The 22,085-nt window shown below is 38.3% G+C and overlaps 1 protein-coding gene across 1 annotated transcript in view; it reads left to right on the forward strand.

Moving 5' to 3' along the window:
* Positions 1-4,109: 4,109 nt before the first annotated feature.
* The window catches only part of LOC149793591 (uncharacterized), a 93,575-nt gene continuing 75,599 nt past the window's right edge, over positions 4,110-22,085 (forward strand). The window contains exons 1-3 of the mRNA XM_089969021.1: positions 4,110-4,311; positions 7,061-7,236; positions 10,693-10,772. Coding sequence (XP_089825147.1) covers positions 4,110-4,311; positions 7,061-7,236; positions 10,693-10,772 — 458 coding nt within the window. The remainder of the gene's footprint in view (positions 4,312-7,060; positions 7,237-10,692; positions 10,773-22,085) is intronic.

Below are 22,085 nucleotides of genomic sequence, written 5' to 3' on the forward strand. Positions count from 1 at the left end.
TATATATATATATCAGTCACTAGTAGGTGGGGTGGTGGTGGTAGCTTTGTCGATATCGCATGTTCTTTGGTGTAGCGGTTTTCGAGACTTTAAGTACGTTTCTGCATAGTACCACCTATTGTGGACTAATCTTATATACATTGGATGACGATACGTGACTGGTACACTATTTTAAAAATATACACATTAAATTCATTTTTTCAAAACATATCTATATCTTGTTAATATCGATATCACTGTAACAATCGGCTAACCAGTCTGGTAATGTCAAATTTTTTTTTAAAAATATATATGCAAGAATCAGACAACATGATTACCATATTTGTCAGGAAGCAAGCTATCGAATCGACGGTAGCAAATAAGAGTCAAAATATGGCGGCTTTCGCAACTGACAGCTGTTGACTTAAACACGATTTATTACTTTTTCTGGTGACCCCTGGTGTGGTCTGCATGTACTTTCATCCTCATGTTGGTGTGCCCACTCTCACCGACAATCCTGGCGCTGATTTATTGCATTGTTTTAATTCTCAAAGAAAAGTTTATGTTGTTGGAGGGTACATGTAACACAATGAAAGCCACTGAAGTAGCATCGAGTTTTAAAATCAATTTATAATATGTGCAGCATATGCATCAAGATCCTAACATTAGGACGAGTATAATGTTCTTAACAAAAGGATACATCAAGATCCTAACATTAGGACGAGTATGATGTTCTCAACAAAAGGATACATCAAGATTCATGTTATGCACGAAAAATACTCATTATGCTTATTTTGCTCATGCTTACACACTATTCCTTGTGGCAGTATTGTTTTTGCAATGACCTTAATTATGGAGAAATCAGAAGTCTTAGAACACGGGAGTGAAATCAGCTTAAATTTAAAACTAAGTGAAATAAATGTGTAGCGAAAATGTTTCTTTCCATTTATTTGCAATGGAATTAAGAAATAAATGATAGCGCAGTAAATTTCTTTTATTTTACCCTGTGAACATATTATTTTGACGTCTACTCTTCTCTTCCCTATTCATGTTCTTTATTTTTACAAAATACTATTTTTTGTAATGTACACAAATCACATTTCGATTGACCCCAATTACTGACTCTAGTCTAATAGTCCATTTCATTTCGCAGTCATTAGTAGTTCTTGGCCTGAAAATTACAATGTTAGAGAACTTTCATACGTTAAAATGTTACAGAGGAACAGTAGGTAGGCATGTGGTCAGCCGTTGGTCGGTTAAAATCAGGACATCCAATCAAGGATAATAGTCATGTCCTTTGTTTTCCAACAATAAAGTGAAACACTTCAGACCGTGGTAAGGTCAGTCTAAGTAAAGATTCATGGAAGAGCATTTATTTTTTAAAAAGCCTCACCCATTGGTCCCACATACAAATGTACCTTTGTAATTTAAACTGTATTTTCATTTCACTCCTTGTTCTAAAAATAAGTTTCCGAAAATAGTTTAAATATGTACCATCTGCTTGCACTGACCATTGCAATATTTTTTATGTTATTTTCCTTCTTATTCACCAAAGTAAACAATTTGCATGGAACATTATTAAGTTAGTGTCATAATGCACAGTGTTATATATATATATATATATATATATATATATATATATATATATATATATATATATATATATATATATATATATATATATATATGTATATATATGGTCTTGTGACAGATGAAGTTACATTTACTGAAGATGCAGGAGAGGCAACACAATTAGATGAATCCATGTATACAATTACCTTAGCCCTAACACCACAATCCCTAGTGTGCGGTGAACCAATCAAAGTAACTGCAGAGAAACACACAGCAAAGCCAGAACCGACGGTATGCGAATACATATTGAAAGACATCCCCAAGGTAAATTACACAGTAAGTTCATACAAACAAAGCCACAAAATAATTCCCGACTACACGTGTATGTAGTTAGTTAACAAGATGATGTCATTAGATCGTGAAATCATTTGAGGTCTTTGGATTTCCTCATTTTGTTTTTCCCCGTAGTACTGAAAAATTAAAGTTCAATTTGTTTTCAAACGAACAGCCCAAAATGGACTACAGTTAGGACTCGAGAGAAGTGGACATATTTCCGGTGTGGTCTTAAACTCGGGTTTCTGCTTGCAGCACCTGGCTCATATGATAGATATACATATGATATACATATAGTACTGTTTGATAGATCAACAGGCAACCAATTTCTGGTCGTACTCCGTAATAGCGGGGTGTTCTTATTTTCTGTGTTGTAAAAGAAACGAATACGGAATCCGATCTCTGTAGGAAAAGGTCTCTGTATCGGGGTGGTCGCTAGGTGATTTTACTGAAAGGTCACGAAGGTGGTTTAATTAAGGTGAAAATGGTTTCAAACATCACTGGATTAAAATTAACATAATTTAACAGAACTTGCCTCTGTTCATCATTGAGATACACAATAAAAACATGCTTTAACATAGCTAGCTTAAAGTGTTTTAAGTAATTCATATTAAATATTGGGATTTTAAATTAAGAATAATATGAGGGCAGCCTGCTAGTTCTCGTCAGTAATGCAAATATATTTGACTTTTCAAAATCAGTTTTCAAATTATTTTAAATCTTGAAATTTGTTTGCGTCTTTATCTACGAAAAAAAAAACAGCCTAAGCCATTCCATCGCTAATAGCTTGCCTTGAAGGCAGTTTCTAGAGACCTCCTGATTCAGTCCTTTACTTTTTGAATCATTTTCTCGTCAGCCACCTTATGATGCGCATAGATCTGTTTGAGTGATTTCGTCAGTTCAGTAAGTGCATTTCCGTTTACATGTTTATATATAATCTGCTCCGTGTGATATTGATTTACATGTTTATACCATATATGTGGGCCCCGAGTGGCCGAGTGGTCTAAAGCGCTCTCCGTTACGGATAACTGCCATCTCACCTCTGTCTGCGTGGGTTAGAGCCTAGGATTCGGCCAATGTGGGTATGTGAGAAAGCTTGCCAGTAGCTTCTCGTGGGTCGGTGGTTCTTCCCGGGGTTTTCCCGGCTTCTTCATCCACCAATAATACTGGCCGCCATGCATAGCCTATCGTGTGCTGAAATATGGCGTTAAACCCCACAACAACAACAACAGTACCTTATATGCATGTAGTGATGTTCGTTTCAAGATTTCAGTAGAAATGACACAGCAACTTTAATCAGAATGGCTGTTTCGAATGTTCTCCAAACAGATGGATTTGAGAATAATGTTAATTCGACGTTGATCATGACATAAATGCAATTGAAAGGCATAATTTGTCACTCATTAAATTCTTAAATACGTATATTTATTTATTCGTCCACGGTTCATATATATAACTAAACAGTGGTCCGTTGTATTTCCGTTTATTGTTCCTCTGTTGTACACGTGCAAACTCAGCGCGTTCCCCCATTCTAAGTATTGCTTTCAAAGATGGATTCATTACGATTTAAACCCGCTTAAAAATAGACGAATCTATACGTTGATCCTGACTGTTGTTCTTCATGCTTACTTTGCCAGACATACGGACAAACGTTTATAGTAACATAGATCACATGTCCATAATGCAAATTACAACATCGCATAATTGAATAACTTTGGAGCGCAGTTGACAGATTGCAGAACTATTAACATGAAGAAAAAATATACGTATATTTCTCAGTCAAAGATCTGTACAGCCCAAGAAGAAATCTATTACCATAACCTAATAATTTAAGTTCCTATTGCTCTCTCTCTCTCTCTCTCTCTCTCTCTCTCTCTCTCTCTCGTGAGGAAGGCACATTGTGGATAATCTCGCTTTGATTTGTCTTAGAGAAAGTCCCTATATTAAAGGTATAAAAGTGAAAGGACGTTGTAAGACAAAATGAAGTTCATCCTCTATTTTCGCTTTGTGGTGATTTGTGAGCTTAACGCAGTTTTTTTTAGCATATGGCGGCCAGTATATCTGGTAGAGGAAGTTATCGGTGCATTACCAAACCAAAATAAAGAAGCTATTGAGTCTGCCGACAAAACCCGTGCTTAAGTTTACGATGTCAAAATTACTGTCGAGGATCTCTCTAAACTAGAATTAAATCGAGATATTTTACTCAGCAAGGCTATATAGCAGTTATGACTGATCCTGTTAAAGTTGCTGTAGCGGGATATCAGTTGAGGCATCAGCTTCTAAAACCAGAATTTTATAACACTCCAGAACGTGAATTGTTTGCTAGGTTATTTCGGGAGCACAAGGATATTCCAAAAATCACTAAACCATATAAAAAAGATTATGATGACTTTGTTGAGAACGTTATTGGAGCGCAGTTGAAAATAGGTGTTAAAACGCCAATTATATCACCATGAGATCAGTGAGATCAATGAAGGAGGAGACAACAACCACCTCATATCGACGAAGAAGAATCAAACGGAGAATGTCTTGCTGCTGGTGGAAGTGGGCTTAGCACTCTACACGATAAAATGTGTCCCAATAACGTTCTTGTTGATGTTGATCGGTAAGAGGTTTTGATTGGTGGAAGCGACCCGGCAATAATTCCCGCGAAATTGTCAATGATGCAGCTGATACCCGCCAGCGATTATTTACTGGTGGTATCATGGACACTAGTGTTTATCGGGCACTAATCGATGAAATTGTCAACAGTTACTACAGTGACTAGGCTGCAATTAGATCAGTGATAAGAATAATATGATCCTACTTAGTGCTCAACATGGACCTGAAATGGTCAGGGTAATCAGTTCACGATTACCGACATGTAAAGTTATCTACTGAGAAGGACTCAGCGATGATGTTCAAGGTCTGTTTAGAACGATATCCCCAAAAGCAATCCCGATTGCAAAGCAGCTAGGAATGAAAGCCATTGAAATTGTTTGTGACAAGGCTATTGCACCATTGGTGATGTTGCTGTTAAAGTATTCTCAACAACCTGGTAACGAACGATAAATACGCAGATCGTCAGCGGTTCCACCGCAGAATGCTAGCATTCTGCCAGTAAAAGTACAAGAAGTTACACTTCCAAGCACTGAAGTGATGTCAGCAAGCGTCAGTAAAATAACAAATCAAGCTGCAAATGAGCGTTTGAAAGAATTTGATGGCGTGTCACTGATAAAACAATAGGCAGCCTAGAGAGAAAAAATATAACACCAAGTCTGATAGCAGGAAGTGGTCTTGATCGAGCGAATCGTCGACGTCGTTTTAATTAACCGCAGATATAAATAAAATGTTCAAGCGCCTGTTTGATCCCACATTTGACATGGTCGCACCAGTCCTCAAAGATAAATGTGTGCGTGATTATCAGTATTATTCTTATGATGCACGTGCACCTGACTCGCGTCGACAAATTAAACTGCAAGTCCAAGATACTAACATATATTTCTTGCCAACTGCGGCATTCATTGAGATCGACGGTAAACTTGTGAAAATGGTGACGATAATACTCCATACGGAATTGGAAATCAAGTCTTCTTTGTCAATAATGACATCATGGCTTTGTTCAAAGTGTCACATACAACTTTGACGGTAAATATATTGAATCATGTCTCGAAAATGTTGACGATGCCACAAAGATTCTGGGTGTGTTACGATATAGCAATGATTATTCACGATCCGCTGGTCCGTCAATGATGTTCGCGAAGGATACCACTGATCACCCCGAGAACCGTAACATAACAGTCAATGCCGCTGAAACTGAAGTCGCATCGATGAATGAAAATTTCATCCAAGGATTCACAGCACATCTATCGATGTTAAACGACGATGAAGAATTTTCACGTTCAACGTGAGAAACATTATATTCGGTGCTAAACATACAGTTGTACTTGTTCGAAAAACCACTGACAACAACGCAATCTGACGTCCAGATACCGTTGATACTAGCGAAGTAATACTAACAAGGCTTTCGTTGTGGGTGCCAACATTAACGCCATCGCTTATTGAAGAACAACGGAAAGTCAACGCTGTCGTGGATGACGATGACCACGGACAGTGTCCAGAGTACCATTACTGGGCTATTCACATGGTAGATAGCATCACAGTAGGGAGTTTCACCTCCACGACATATATTCACAGCGTTTCAGGATATCGCCCGATTAGATTCACAACAGCCAAATCCAATGGTGTTCGACACGTTCGGCGTTAGTGAAGTTTCTCCGAGGATTAAAGGACATCAAGAATCATTCGAAGAAGTATTACTGAATTTTGAAAACAATCATGTTGCATGTGCGTATTATGGTTTGATGACATTCATGGGGCGTGATAAGAATGTTGATTTCATCTTGCAGATATCTCAGGGGTACATCACAACATTATAGCCGATCTATTATTTCTCACTAGAACACTTGGATTTGTTCCGACAGTTAGTCGTCGATATATATTTTCGAGCTCAAGTGGCACGACCGCCAGCTGGTGGTTACAAAAGTAATCGCTGTTATACTATCAGAGAGTTGTTGTTGTGGGGTTTAACGCTATTTTTCAGCACACGATAGGCTATACATGGCGGCCAGTATTAAAGTGGAGGAAGAACCCGGGAAAATCCCGGAAAGAACCTACGACCCACGAAAAGCTACTGGCAAGCTTTCTCACATATCCACATTGGCTGAATCTGAGACGCGGACCTACGCAGACAGAGGTGAGATGGCAGTGATCCGTAACGGAGAGCACTTTACACCACTCGGCCACTCGGGGCCCCCACTATCAGAGAGAACAATGTTGCTCGAAGGCGTTGGTGGACGAATGAGAATCATTGATGCACCGGTGGAGAATATGTAGCTGGATATATTCAGTAATTAAATCATCCATGATATTATGATGTCATATCATCACATGAATGTTACTCTGACGCCAGGTCAGATTAAAAAGCTACAATCGGCATCAGCTAAAAATTTCTGGAGTAAAAATATCGCTGAAATCAACGGCGTTGCAAGGCCCAAATAAATTACTACTGACTCAACGTCAGCAGAAACAATCAAAGACGCCAAGAAATCAAAGACTTGCGTTCGACTTGATCTTTCTAAGGATCTGATAAAAGGCTTAGAAAAAAAAGCAAGTGGTATATTTCCACTTCTTGCAGATATACCAATGCTGATTTCCGCCGAAGCTTCCGCTGTTGAAAATGCAGCTGCACTTGGTGCTGTTGGAGCTGCTGCCGGGATGACATTAAAGAAAGCGACAGGCCACCAAAAAAAGGAAGCTGGGGCGAGTCGCTCGTGGCTCAGGTCTACGGCTACCATGGACTCCAACCTCATGGTAGGTCGAGGCCTGAGACAACCAGAAACGTTTCGCTAGGAAGGCTTAGATCGCAAGGCGTTTCAATGTCTAATTTTGATATGCTTGATGCCGTTCGTCACCTCGATCTAAAAAACATTAGAGGAGTTTTCATTCGAGATCATTTGATCGACAAACCAAATAGCTTTGAAACTGGTATCAGTAATCTTGATGGGCAATCTGGTGCTGACAGTCTCTGGGTTACATATGCTATTGATCCACGTAGTGTTGTTTAGTTTTATTCGTATGTATTGGGACCAGCAAATTTTTAAAAACAATATATAAGATGATCTGCTAATAGAGTGCGGGTCGATATCGATCGAAGCACTCCACCGAACGATAGAGTTCCAGTCTGGTATTCAACGTTACCAACACAGACAGTAACATATATACTCGCTGTCCTTCATGCTATATCAAGGTCAAACGATTCGCTGACAAATCCAGCACCGCATAAAGTCGTGCACACGTTCGCTAGTGAACGGTGTAATAGTCGTAGTTTTAAAGAGCCCTTAGTTTATAATGGTTGATATTTACCGAAGATGTCGCGCTAGCGATAGGGTTATGAAACCCGGTGACATTGATTTGTCAGCCTATGCAACTAAAGATGAGCTCGCTGATCCTATGAACCTCGCTGGGGTTGACAAGGATGAAGTTGTTGTTTTTCAGGGTCAGCATCGACGGTTAAAAACAAGCAATATTAGGTGGGTTGATATTGTCCGACGAATTCTCGGTGCAGTCAGCGATAATATTCCGGTATTTATTGATGGCGGAAGAATCAGAGACTCAAGCGTATCAATCACGACGATCAGAAACGAGATCCGCAATGAGGTCAGTAAACGCGTTGTTAAAACCGTTGATACAATGACCGGCTAACTAATTATGAATTACAATAAAATCATTCTCTTGAGGGAACCGCCGTCTGATGATGATACTGAAACGAAAAAATACGTAGTCAGCAGCGACATCGCAGTTAATGATACATTAGCCACGTTGCGAGCTGAGTATGACGTTCATGTAAATATGTTTACAAAGCCTCGCAAATTCTTTCAGAAACTCGATAAAGTCACCGATGATATCTTTGGAAGTCCAATGGTCGTCTGTATAAGGCTGGCCGAAATTAACAATTGGATCACCCAATTCGCTAGCTATTCGACCAACAGTCAGACGTCAATTGCCGCTATCAACAAAACGCTCGAAGATGTAACAAGTGGAATCCCTGACGTCGCTGAGCGTGTCAAAATGATTGAGGCGGGTATAATTCATACGACCCCGTTCATCAACGTTGTATACACAGTAACATCCGGCTCAGCAACATGGTCGAAACAAAATAACACTATTAAACATACCATTGAGGTCAATAGTGTGTACAGCTCTCCGTGTTTAGTGCTACGCGATTTAGAAAATTTACCACATACCCATGGCGTCATTCCACTGATCGATTTTGTAAAACCGTGTCTGTCGTGTTAAATCCAATTACCGAGGAAATATTCATATTGGATCACGAAGACAAAAATTTAACCGCAACCACGTATGGGTGGTGTCTTAAATTTGTCGCCAAAACACCTCAGTTAATTACTTTGCATTCACATAATCAACCCACCATCGCTAACAGTGGCAAAGTCACCGACTAAGGCGCTGGTGAATCACGCTCAGACCGTTCACGTTCTACGTAGATCGCAGCGCGAATTCGGATCGTCGGATCGTGAAACGACTCGCGATCTCGAACAATCCTTCAGATATAAACAAGCGAGTTTCGTATTTTGCATAGGATTAGAATTTAAAGAAAAAGAACTTTCCTCACTGGTTATACTGGCTATTTAAAAAAGACCTTGTTTATCTTAGGTATGATTCAAAGAACCTTTAATTTCCATTATTTTGGTGTATGATTGATGGGTGTAATATGGGTTATAGAGTAAACAGCTTGACCTTACTCCAGATGTGCTCATTTCAAAAAAGTGCTAGCCCCACTTGGTCATTTTCACTTCCTGGACTTCAGAGGTAAATTGTATAAAAAAGAACCGATAACTTTTTATTTTACGTTTCATATATTTGGTAATTCATTCATTGCACTTTCAGAAGCTGCTATTGTCTAGTCTGGCAAAATTCATTTTGCCTATTTTAATAGCTGCTATGGATAGTGTACTTTAGACTAATTCAGGCTGATTTTCTTAGCATAAGGGAGCAGTCATTTTAGTTAGCAGTGTGCTTAGATCATGTACAATTTCCAAAAGTACAATATCCAAAGAAATATCATCCACATTACATTAATGTAGCATATAGGTATGCCAACATTCTCTCCATTGTGCATGTTTTAAATGCAAACAACTTCACCTTAAATACATCACTTTCGCAAAAGTACATAATTACTGGTGAGCGTCCCCATACGCGTCATAGGCTGTAGTCGCTAAAAAGTGACCTTTTTCGGCACATTATCAGCGACATACCCGATATCACCAGTAATAGGAATAGGAATAGGAGTTGCCGTTATCACTTGTGATGCTGGTGTCCTTAATGTCATCGCAAATAAACTATCGACGTGCGCGACTGAGAAATTGCATAACATATAACACTGTTGTCGGCAGCGACGCACGCTCATGAGCGTTTATCATTGTTGATATCGTTGGGGCTCATAATATCCGACAATGAATTGCCGAAATGAGTAATATTTGTCATGACGCGTGTGCCGCACAGAACGTAGATCGCGAGATGATCACAGCACCACCGAGTCTTAACATTCGATTATAATCTGAATAAGATAAGAATGACCAGTAATTCAAGAATTGTCGATCGTGTCCCTAATACAATAATGCCAACAACTACGATGATATCAGCGATGTCCACGGAGCCAGAATTTGATATTGTATTCTCTACTGCGATAAAGGCACAAATAGGATCCAATGAATCACAGCGGTCTCTTGAAATCGGACTTGCACATCTGCGAGTCTATAATAGTTGTCCAAATATTAGATCAAAGTCGTTTGTGGGCTCGCTGCCAACAACTCACTGATATTTGCGTACAAGAATAATCACTGAATTATGTATATATATATATATATATATATATATATATATATATATATATATATATATATATATATATATATATATATACTTTATTAGTGTTCAGACCGACCAATACAGTGTTTCCAGATCGCTAGCGATCCACCAGTTGAAAAAATGCTTATTTTTTGCTGTCCACACTTTTCGTATTCAGAAAGCAGAACGCTAGCGTTCTGAGCTTTCCATGTCACGATGGAACGTTTCATGTTGGATCGTTAAGGATATAACTAAAACTCAGATTCACTAACGCAAACTAAGATTCACTAGTATGTTCCGACATAAATTTCTTTAACTGTCTTACACGTATTCTCACAATCTGTTTTGTTTCATATTCGCTTTCAACTTCCAATCTAATTTTTTTTTTATAACCTTTGCTAGCCGAACGAATTGCTGAATGTATCATCGGTGACATTAGCAAGAGACATTCTCATTGCCCTCTGGAGTAATTTCATGAACAGGTATGGATGGGAATGTTTATCTTCCTTCGGATTTTCGTTCTTGTAATGTTTCAAAATCATGTGATTTTTCACCATTGATTTGGGTAGAAAGTTCTATACCCGCGCTAAGTAAGTATTCAATCGCAGAAATAATCGCATGAATATTTTCATAATTCATTATATAATAAAAATATTTCTTGAATATAAATGATGGAACGTTTCATGTTCTGATGTGTTAGCACAAAAGGAGATGACCAGACTCAGATGATGCGCTTGGCAATATTTCCAGGGGGTTAGGAATACTGCTACCATAAGCTGATGTTGCTGGTATGTTATTTACGTTCAACAGGCTTAAATAGTGATCATCATTAATTTATGCGTAGACACTACAACTTCGTGAACCCCTACATTGTCAAACGACATTTTAGTAGGTTCAGAGGGGGATCTAACCGACCTGATTCCTCACGCGAATTATGTATGCGCAGTCATGCAATTGATACCGATCAGTATCTCACCAATGTTAGATTTAAAATTATACCTCACATCAACACACCCGAGCCCAGCTGTCTCATATTTAGATAGAAAAATAAATTTCTTTGTCCGCCGTGTGATTCGAACCTTTACTGATTAAATGCCATTGTGATTGGCAGTTAGAAGCTTTATCACTGTGACACGTTCCTAGTTTCGTTAAAGTATTCTCGGAAGGTGTATATATGAATATACACTGCTGAAAAAATGACGCAATCCTCCGCCCACCTTATATTGGCATAAAAAGCGGCCACCATTGTTATTACTCAGCGGTTTCGCCGAATCAATAACAATGGCGGCCGCTTTTCATACCGAAATCTAGGCTATTTCATGACTAGAATGGGACTTATAATAAAATCAATTACAGATTGTTCTTTGTTGTTACTAATTTGTGACGAAATGTCAAATCGTAAATTGATAGCAATAAACCGTTGGACGGCTTACGGTCTATGGTCTACGGTCTAGACATAAAATAGCCTATTAGCTATACTGAAAAGAAAATAGTCGAAGTCCCCTCATGGCCAAACACCAGGTTCTTCCCGGGGGTTAGGCAACATAATCAGGCGTTATAAATAAGATTTTCAAGCAGAAGCCATGAAGGAACTCGTATCATGATTTTGCATAACGGTGCAGCACAGACAAAATCAGAACACGTTGGTTTGCAAGTAATCCAGATTTCTTTCTCATCTATTTCCTGGAATCCGGGGCTTGGCTTGAAGATAATTACACAATGCTGTTTAGTCGGGACTTTAGTCCCAGAGGAGTTAAGTTCCTTGAATGTAAGCAGTAAGATATTCAATTTTTACTGCCTGTGGTAATACTGATTAATCGTGTATTTGTAACGTTTTGGCTTGATTAAAATTATGCCGGTCTGTGGGTTTATAATTAATATTCTGTAAACAGAATCGCGCGAATACATAATATAATATTATACGGCAATGATCACTAACACTGCTTATAGTCCTTCTAAAGCAGTGTGATTCTGAGAACTCTGATATTTAAATCTTATTCGCTGATTATTCCTCGATCGTGTCGAATTAATTATGCCCTCTGCGACACTTCGTACTGAAGCTCGGCTAATGCCAAAATATCTTCCAGCTGCACATATCGATTAAAATACTCTTTCTTTACCTGTCTGTGGATTTACATATCTAACAGTACGTGGATCCTTATTGTTTCGTTGCGTTTCGCCCTTCTTACAATTTTGGCTCTGCGCAATATCTTCAAGATTACATAAACAATTATTACGTGTATTACCGCCAAGGTGACTGACAACAAAACCGTCGCTGATCAAGCCTTTAGAACACTCATAAACAAATCGATGCGAGAGATAAATTTTGCTCTAAACGCCCTGCCTTTTAACAGCGATCATGCGGTAACCGGTATTAGTAGCAAAACAGACCAGTCTTTTCAACCGACGGTTCCTAATCACACAAGCTCGCGATGCCTCATAAGCATAAAGAATGGGGTTCCTTCTGAATTATTCGACTGTGTTTCCTTGCTCCATTAATATAGTATATATCATTTGACAAAATTATAATTTTGTATTACCAGGAAAAATATTAACGATTGCTTTGCTTAGAAAATATATTGAGATAGTGTCTAGCGTCCTTTATTGGACCCGGGCTACTGCTAGTAGCCAGGATGCTGTTAGCAGTCGGATCGTCAGCGATCTGACCTCTAGTGGCCGGGCCACTATTGTTTTGTTATAATACCATTTCAGCGCTCTGTATTTACTACAAGCGTGCATATCCTGTAACCTCAGTCGTCTACGCGATTTATCCGTTAAGTGAACCCGATATTAATGCTCTTCAAAATATGTGGGGTGCTAGCACCCTGAAGAGCAACGGTATTATCAACTGTGCAGCCCAGAGAATAACAGAACATTTCACGAACGCGTTACGAGGAAATGGTCTTACAGATCTTCGACGCAAAAACTAAACGAGTGGGGGGGGGGGGCGAGGGTGTCAGAGCGCGTGGAACCACGACGAAGCGGAATGGTGTTAAGTCTCACACTTATTACAGTTTCTTTCGATGGCGTGTTGATGAGCGGACTCCAGAAATAATGGGTGAGAAATATATTTCTAGAATCATCATCTGGAATGAGATATGCACGGTACCCAAGAACACCTTAAAATGTTTCTTGAGTGGTTATTGACGAAATCAACGGCGATTATCATGTGCGGTGATCAAGGTCAACCACCACCCTTTATCGGAGAATTACCACATAGTTGCTTAAAAGAATCCGCAGATTATTACGAAGAAAAGTGATACGACCACAGGGCCGCTGATGAATCGCTGAGAGATCTAAAAGTGCTAATACGAATTCAACATGACAAGATTCAATGCGAGATAATGCGCGCTTTAATTCCAGAGACTACGATTGATGATTTCTGGAATTCATGACGCCCTAGTGATTTCATTGTCGCATCTAGGAAAATAGTTCGTGATTCACTTCAACGTAAATCATTATCACTTCACAGAGAAAGATTTCCAGATCTACCAGTCTCATTGTGTTATCGCCCAGCAGATACCCGTCGACAGAATGTTGATGTTGAGATTTCCGGGTCCAACGAAAAATAACTCATTCTTAATGATATCTTTGTTGTCCCTGTGGATGTTGTTGAAAAAGCGCTGGCTGAGCCACCAATTGATTGTAAATATCCATGGACTCTGGGGTATGCAATAACCATTCATTCATCACAGGGTCTAACAATGTCAGATACCAATATCCGGATAATCGATGATCTCATCGAATGGTCAAATTTATTGTACTTAGCAGTATCAAGGGTTACAAAAATGTCTCAACTACGGAGGGTTATCATAGATAACTGCAAGATGGCTGACGAAGACAATCAAATTAAGAAAACCAGCGATGCAGCGTTTTACACTATGATAAATTTAGCTGGTTATCAGGGAAATGACAAAAGGCATAACATAAACGAGAGTTTGATCTTGATGTTGAGTTCATCATGGAGTTGAAACAACCACAAAACAATCATTGTGTGTGATGTGACAGAGTAATGTGCCAGTATTCGTCTAATGACCCACGGCAATTTACCTTGGACAGAATGGATAGTAGTCTGGACCACACAAGTGTGAATGTGATGCTGACCTGTCTTGAATGTAACCGAGGTCGGAGCGTAAGCCTCCCCTGGAACTAGTTATGGGAACTGCTGTTTTGACTTGCTATCGAATCCATGCTGGTGGTAATTGTGTATCTTTATGAATTACTTATATTAAGTATCGACCATTACCTGCCAGCTCCTACCGCTCATCGCCGATCTTATCGACTAATTGGCGAGTGATTCTCTGAGAGTTCTTTTTTTTTTTTACAGACGTCAACGTTTGAATCAGTTTGACGTATGCGATATGTCGTTATTGGAGATCTTGATTTTTATACGCGATGTCATGAGTATGGCATGCTTGATCAATCGAATTTACTGGATGCTCTCCTGGTTTTGGTTGATTTTGTTCGTCGAGTCAGATATCAAGTCGAGTTCCAGGACCACAGTAATTATATTCCGGACGATGCTTCTCACCAGGATACTTTACCCAACGAGTTCATAACAATTTCCTGAGTGCAGCAGCGATATCACCACCGGCAATGCTCGCATTGCTGCCTACAAATCTGTATGTTTTTGTGCTACATTTTACATACGTACCTGTCAGCACACGTCGACGATTCTTTGTTGTTGTTGTTGTTAGCGCGCTGATACTGGCGAAACCTTTGTATCGAACACAATATAGATCCAAATAATTAATTATGATATTTGCATAACATGTATGTCATTGATTTCTCTGCAACGTGGGAGCCGGAGCCAACAAAACATAATCCGACATTGCCAAACTCAATTCGAGGAATTATTATCGGTTCGTCTGGGTCTGGTAAAATCCAGCTGTTACTTAAACTGATAATGAGATTGCTCAAGTGGAACAAACCTTATTTATTGGCACCGTCCGTGGATAACCAGCGATGCTATATTGTTCTTACGTAATTCAATGATACGCAAAGTTGCTGTAAGAGGATGACGATGATTTTATTGATTTTATCATCGACATCAATGATGCTCCGTCGGTTGAAGATCCTAATAGTAGTGTTAATAATCTAGTGGTGTACGATGATGTTATGCTTGACCGACAAACAAATCCAGCCCGGATATTTTCACGAGGTAGACATAGAAACATCGACCGATGTGATCTACATCACACAACGATACATTCGATTCCAGAGTCATAAGAGATAACAGCAATCTTTTGGTTGTCTTCAATGGCGTTGGTACACACACGCTCCGACATATTCATCAGACTTGATGTTCCGGTGACATGGATGTGGTTAGATTTAAAAACTTCTTTGTACATACGCAGAGGGAGCCACATAGGTTTATTACATTCAATCTACATGATCCTCGGTCATGATATCGCATTGGTCTCGATAATATGTTTGGTTTCGTGACCTTCTGTAGGCAGCTATTATTATTTTGCTCGTGGTCTAGCACCCGGCTGTAAAAAGAGGATCAGACAATCAACGATTGTCTACCACCGGTCGTTCTACGATCATCTACATCAGCAGGGAGGGACAGCGTGCGGTTCTACGAGCCTCCGGACGCGTTAGAGACCTCGATTTATCCTTCTCGACCTTGTATGTCCATTTTTTCCTCCTTCTCTAATTGGGTTGACTACTTCGTAGACCAAATGATCTGTCCAGCCACCCTCCATTCATTCGACCATTCCGACCTTGGATGTCCTTTTTAATAGAAGCTTTTTTTCGCTAGATAGTCGGCTCGTAGAGCTGGTCTGTTCACCCCCCCCCCCGCTCAAGAAATGTAACCTCCACTGCCTAGTGGTTCCAGCAAGAATCAAACACAATATCGGTTCACTATGCTACATTTCGTTGACTGGCTCTAGTCCAATATATTACTCACCCATGCGACAGAGAAATCTACTTTTTGCTGACCTTAAATTTCCTCTCTGAGTCTGGTTATCTCAGACCAATCGTCTCAGTCATGGTGTTCACGCGCTAGGTACTACTTTATCAAGGGACGCAACCATTGTTGTCTTCTGCTTGGCCTGATGGAGTTGTTTTCCGATCAAACAAACTCCGCCACTTACAAAAAGATTTGTTTTTAAAAAACGATAAAGATAAGACACAAAGAAATTGGACTTCAAGCTTGGGAACATCTTGACTCTTAATGGTAGGAGAGCAAACATCGTAAATGTGCCACAGCTGAATCAAATATGAACCTGCAATCATTAACGATAAATAATGCACTTACAATTCAGAAGGAACCATTTATCTCTCCACACGATATTCCACAAGCAGATTTCCCTATAGCATATCCTTCCACTACTAATAGCAACACTTGCCGTATTTCCAAGACAGAAAATATAAATTTTCCAACAAACAGTGAATTTGATAGTTCAGCCCATAGTCACCCGCTACAGTCTGTATTTGGATGGTCTTTCATAACGTGGAATAATTGTACAATATATATTAATTACAACATCAGTATGTCACTAACATATTCACCTCCTCCAAAGAAACGGAGAGTTATATACGATCGTGACACAGATATCTAATTGCCAATAAATTATCCAATCACGGTCACTCATACTGCATGTTAGTCATCGTTATAGCCTATATAGAGCTGTGTACCCAGTATACTTTTCATTATTTACAATATAACGTTTCTAAATTGGGTCTGATGAAAAGGAAACATTTTCTTGTAATAAATATTGATTATGTATTGTTAATTTCATATAACATCCATATATTAAATGTGATAATACCTCAGTACTATCAAACGTTTTATGTTGTTAATTTTTTGCTCTCCCGTAAAAATTGTGTACTTCGGATGGAACGGGCACGCCACAGCCCTCATACACATACTTGTATTGATGCGTCGCATGTAAACATTTGCGCGTGAACTATATTGCAAAAGTTAAGAGTTCTTTTCACTTTAAAAAAAATATTGGGTGAGAAAAATAATCTATGTTGGGGTTTGCACCGAGGCAAGAAAATCCCACTCGCGTGATTACTTTATATGTCTCCCCACTTGGCAAGCCTGTTGGGGAAACAATGTAACCACGCGACTGGGATTTCCTTGCCTCGGTGCAAACCCCCATCAAAGACTCTATTAATCTCTGACATCACCGATGTATAGACCCCATCAAGAAACTTACTCTCCTCTTCTGACACTCGTATTCTCATCATTCCCAATTTTGACATGACGTCATATGGAAATTGTTCTTTTGCGTAATAGGGCATACCGACGTGGAATGAATCGACCATTGATCTTAGACACTAAGATACTGTGATCTCATTCAAGAGTGCCCTTAAAACTTACCTATTTCGAATAAAAGAACAGACTTAAAAACTTTATAACATGAACTGTTTTTATTATTGTCAGCATGTTGTTGTTTTGTAATTCACGTTTTTTTTTTTAAATCTTGTCATTGTATATGTTTGTATGTGCCATCTAATATTGCAAAGCCCATAGAACTTCTAAAGATTAGGCGCTGTACTTTGTCCACAATATTATTATTATTATTATTATTTATTATTATTATTATTATTCAAGAATAGCTTACACGATAAATATCCATTAGGATATATAATTCAGTTTAATGTCAAGTAGTCATTGTTCAGTTCAGTTAGTAGCTGTCCAAGTTGCTCAGGAGCTATCGAACGAAAGTTACAGCTGTCCTTACTATTTCAAATTTAAGAATTATCCAGTTCTCTCAGACTTGAAAATGTTACAAACTTTTGTCGTTTACTCATATTGTCTTATTGCCAAGTTATTATCTTTATTTCATTATGCAAATGACAACACATTTTTCAGGGCCTAAGTATTAATGAAATCGTTCGTAATATGTCAGCTATCACTGTGGCTTAGCAATCATAATATGTTTAAATCCCTCATGAAATAGATATGTAGAAAGTTAGATTGGCTCGAAAAATTTGCTTTGAATCTCAACTTTGATACTCAGCTAGAAGCATGAAGACTCTTCTTCAAATTAATGCAAGTCGGGGGAAAGGAATTATAATTTGTTATCACATTTCATGATGAGTATTATTTTGATAATGTTTTTAATATTATGATGTATTCTGTCATAGGGTCCAACAATTAATCCGTATATAGCCGGATTTCTTCAGACTGAATAGAAGTGTGGATTAGAAGAGGAGAAGTCTTTTTGGTATTCATTACGGATGAGAGGATAACTTATTAATATATGCCATGGGGCAAATGGAGATTTCACAACTGAATAGTTGTTCTACGTCTCTTTAATATCATATTATATTTTCTAGATTAGATACAATTATTTTGGAACGTTATCATTTCTATCATATCAATGTCTATTTCCACAATTCACAACCCCCACTGTCTTCTGGAGTTCAAATCCCCAGAAAGTATCTGAAAAACCACGTGTCTGTGATTGTAGGTTGCATATACCAAATTTCAACGATAAATTTTCTATGGTGGCACTAACTGCACTTTCTTTTAGGTATTGACCCTTTGCTACTTCCACAAAACTCCAGATCCAGTGGGTCTGAAGAAACTAGCAACAAATTACTTGTCGTACGAACGTGTCGCACCAATATACACTATGGAAGTAGTATTGCTCACAAAGTCCAGAGAATTTTCTTTTAAAACAGTAGGACTTACAGTGACAGTAAAGACAAGCGATCGCATGTTATCACTATATCCTGACCCAGTAAAAATAGAAACACGTAGGGGTGAAAAGAATATTTTATTGGTTTTGACGTGCACTAATAGATTAAACAAGGAAGAGGTCGATATTGTTCTTGAAGAACTGTTGATATATGCATCGTATGATTAGGAAACACTACACATAACAAATTCACACACCCGATTCCGGGTCGGTGACACTTTCAACGAACATCTTTTAAATCTGAAATGGGAAAACGAAGATTCTCGAAGAAACTAATTCTTATTATCATCACACTCATCTTACAAGGAAGAGGTAAGCAAAGCTTTCACGTTGAATAGTTTATTTTCATGACACGATTTTTTTTACATATTGGAATACGTATATCGCAATGTTACATGACATGATGGGATTAAGAGCCTAAACACGAATAAAATAAATCAAAACAATAAGTCTTCTAATTGTCTTTTCTAGTTGACGAAAATAAGATACTTAAAATATGGGACTTGTTATAAGAGACTGATATTTGTGAATAAATTTACTGGAACTGTTGTTTCTAAGTATTCCGTTGTTGGTTAACGTGCAATTTAGTTGTTAATGTGACTATTGCATTAGATTCATTATGTATCTTTATAATAGTTATGCCACTTTGCATGAAATGTTTCTTCTATTTGAAAATACAAGACCCTTATCGATAAGAAAACTTTACTTCATTTTATTCAGCAGAATGTGGGACATATATTTTGGCCACTTATATCAAAATGACTGCCATTAAATATTTAAACGTAAGTTAAGTCCGTTATATAGCTATTAGGAGACGAAATAGGTTTTGCAGACCAGAGGGCAAACATGCAGATAGGTTTGATCTTTCAGTAGATTTTTCATTAAGGGTCTGGTGCAATAAAGAAATATGCATTACAGTTTATAGTATGGCAGAATTAACGAGCTTCCCTAAGCTAGGCCCTCCTAATAATCGTTGCAAAGAAAGATCAAACATATAGGCCATGAAGGTCCATCAAAATACCGCTGAAAAACAAAAGCAAACAAAAATACAAAATAAAACACTAAAAGACAAAGTCATCTGCCCACCATAGGATTATGTGTGCTGTGGAAATAGGGACACCGTCAAGTGTACACAATGTGTTAGAATCTGCATGGTTGAAAGAATCATAAATAATATATCAATATGTATCCGTATTTAACTCAACATAAGGTTTCGATGTTCTTTAAGCACGCTGTTAATTAGTTAGGAAATGTTACACATTTCGTTTTTAATTTTGGGAGTGCTTAGAACCAGAATAGCCTCCGGAAGTGACATATCGAAGCTTTACACTCGATTTTGGTATAAAACATTAGCAATGTTTATTTTTTATGAAGCCACAAGTAAAAGCAATTTATGAAAAGATCCGTTTACCACCGATCAGAAAAGGCGAGATATAAATCCGATTATAAATATCCAAGTTAACAAGTTTTATTGTCCTCACATATTTCAGAAATACTACTAATACTACTACTAACAATACTACTACTACTACTACTAATAACAAAGGCTAGAAAGAGTAGAAAACTACTGATCATTAATGGTTTACTACAGCTACTGTCCTTTCCCGGAAGATCGGGTATATAGGTCATATGGGCTGATGGAGAAGTCGATGTATAGATGTAAGGAAGTAGATTTGTTTACTGTTCGTTTGGGATTTAACATCATTTTTCTGTGCATGATAGGCTATACATAGCGTTCATTATAACTCGCGGAGTAAGAACCAGGGAAAATGTCGGTAAGAAACACCAGCCCACGGGAAGCAACAGGCAAGTTTTCTCACGTATCCACATTGGCCGATCCTGAGACTCGAACCCAGCGGATAGAGGTGAGATACCAGTGATCGGTAAAGGCGAGCGCTGTAGACCACTCAGTCACCTGTGGCCCAGTTTGCAAGTTAATTAGAAGAAGTGTCAGGTGAGGGCTCCAACTGAGAAAGATAAAGACAGAAACAAAAGTACCGGTAATGTCAGTGCAGAACCAGGCATTCACGGTCAGAAAATTAAAAGCCAATATATAAATTCAAGATGCCCCACAATTGTATAAAAGTAAGAATGAACCAGTGAATCAGTCGAGTAGTGATTACAGCAAGCTATCCAGGTGTCAGTACAACAATGAATCCAATATCTGATCCTAACCGTCCCAAAATAGCTTTCTAAGAAGTACGAATCTGAGTACACAAGTAAGTGGTATCACAATCTGATTAAAATCAGATCTCCTATGTCCTACTTGAAGATCAAGGGTCATCTTCTGGTGACCTTTGAATTAGCCAATGGAAATAGAACTTTCAAAAATCTGAAAGTGAATCAAATTGTTCTGTACACATTCATGCTCTTTATCCACGCTGCTCAGTCTCCAAACGCGAAGATATGTCTTCATCTGATTGGTTGATAAAATTAGCGATTATGGTAATAACACAGGTTACATGAGCATGACCCCGAAGAGGTCGCTGTCAGATCTTCGTGTATAACAGTGGAGGTCTGATTTTAATCACATTGAGAATATCTTGTCCTTTATTGAATAACGAATATGATATGCAAATAGTTTGCAGAGCCTGCATTTTTTCAGTTTTAAAGATATTTAAATTAGCTTGTTACTTAATTGCTATTCTTCGGAAATCTTGTAATTTGGCACACAAATAGCAAAATGATAAAAACACAATTTTTTTCAGATGATTTACAGTGTTTCGTCGCACTGTAAATTTAAAGACACCCGCAGTGGTCACAAATTAAAATTAGTGTATGGTCCATGATTATTTATTTACATATCGATCGATTTTGTGGGGTCAGTTTGCATATAAGGCGATAAATCAATTAGATAAAATTATTAGTTTCGTCAAACTGTTGATTTTTAGTTTATAGATATTAAATTCTGCCAAATATAACAGAAACTAGTAGAAATGGCTTCTGTTCTGCAGATGTCAGATATAAGTTTCTTGTCCTCATTACTAAAATACTCTTGGGACTGTATATACGAGTTTATGTATGTATGTATGTATGTATGTATGTATGTATGTATGTATGTATGTATGTATGTGTGTGTGTGTGTGTTTGTGTGTGCGTGCGTGCGTGCGTGCGTTTGTGCGTGCGTGCATG

This window comes from Sinohyriopsis cumingii, chromosome 8 (assembly GCF_028554795.1).
Source record: "Sinohyriopsis cumingii isolate HCF-2022 chromosome 8, ASM2855479v2, whole genome shotgun sequence".
Taxonomy (NCBI): domain Eukaryota; kingdom Metazoa; phylum Mollusca; class Bivalvia; order Unionida; family Unionidae; genus Sinohyriopsis; species Sinohyriopsis cumingii.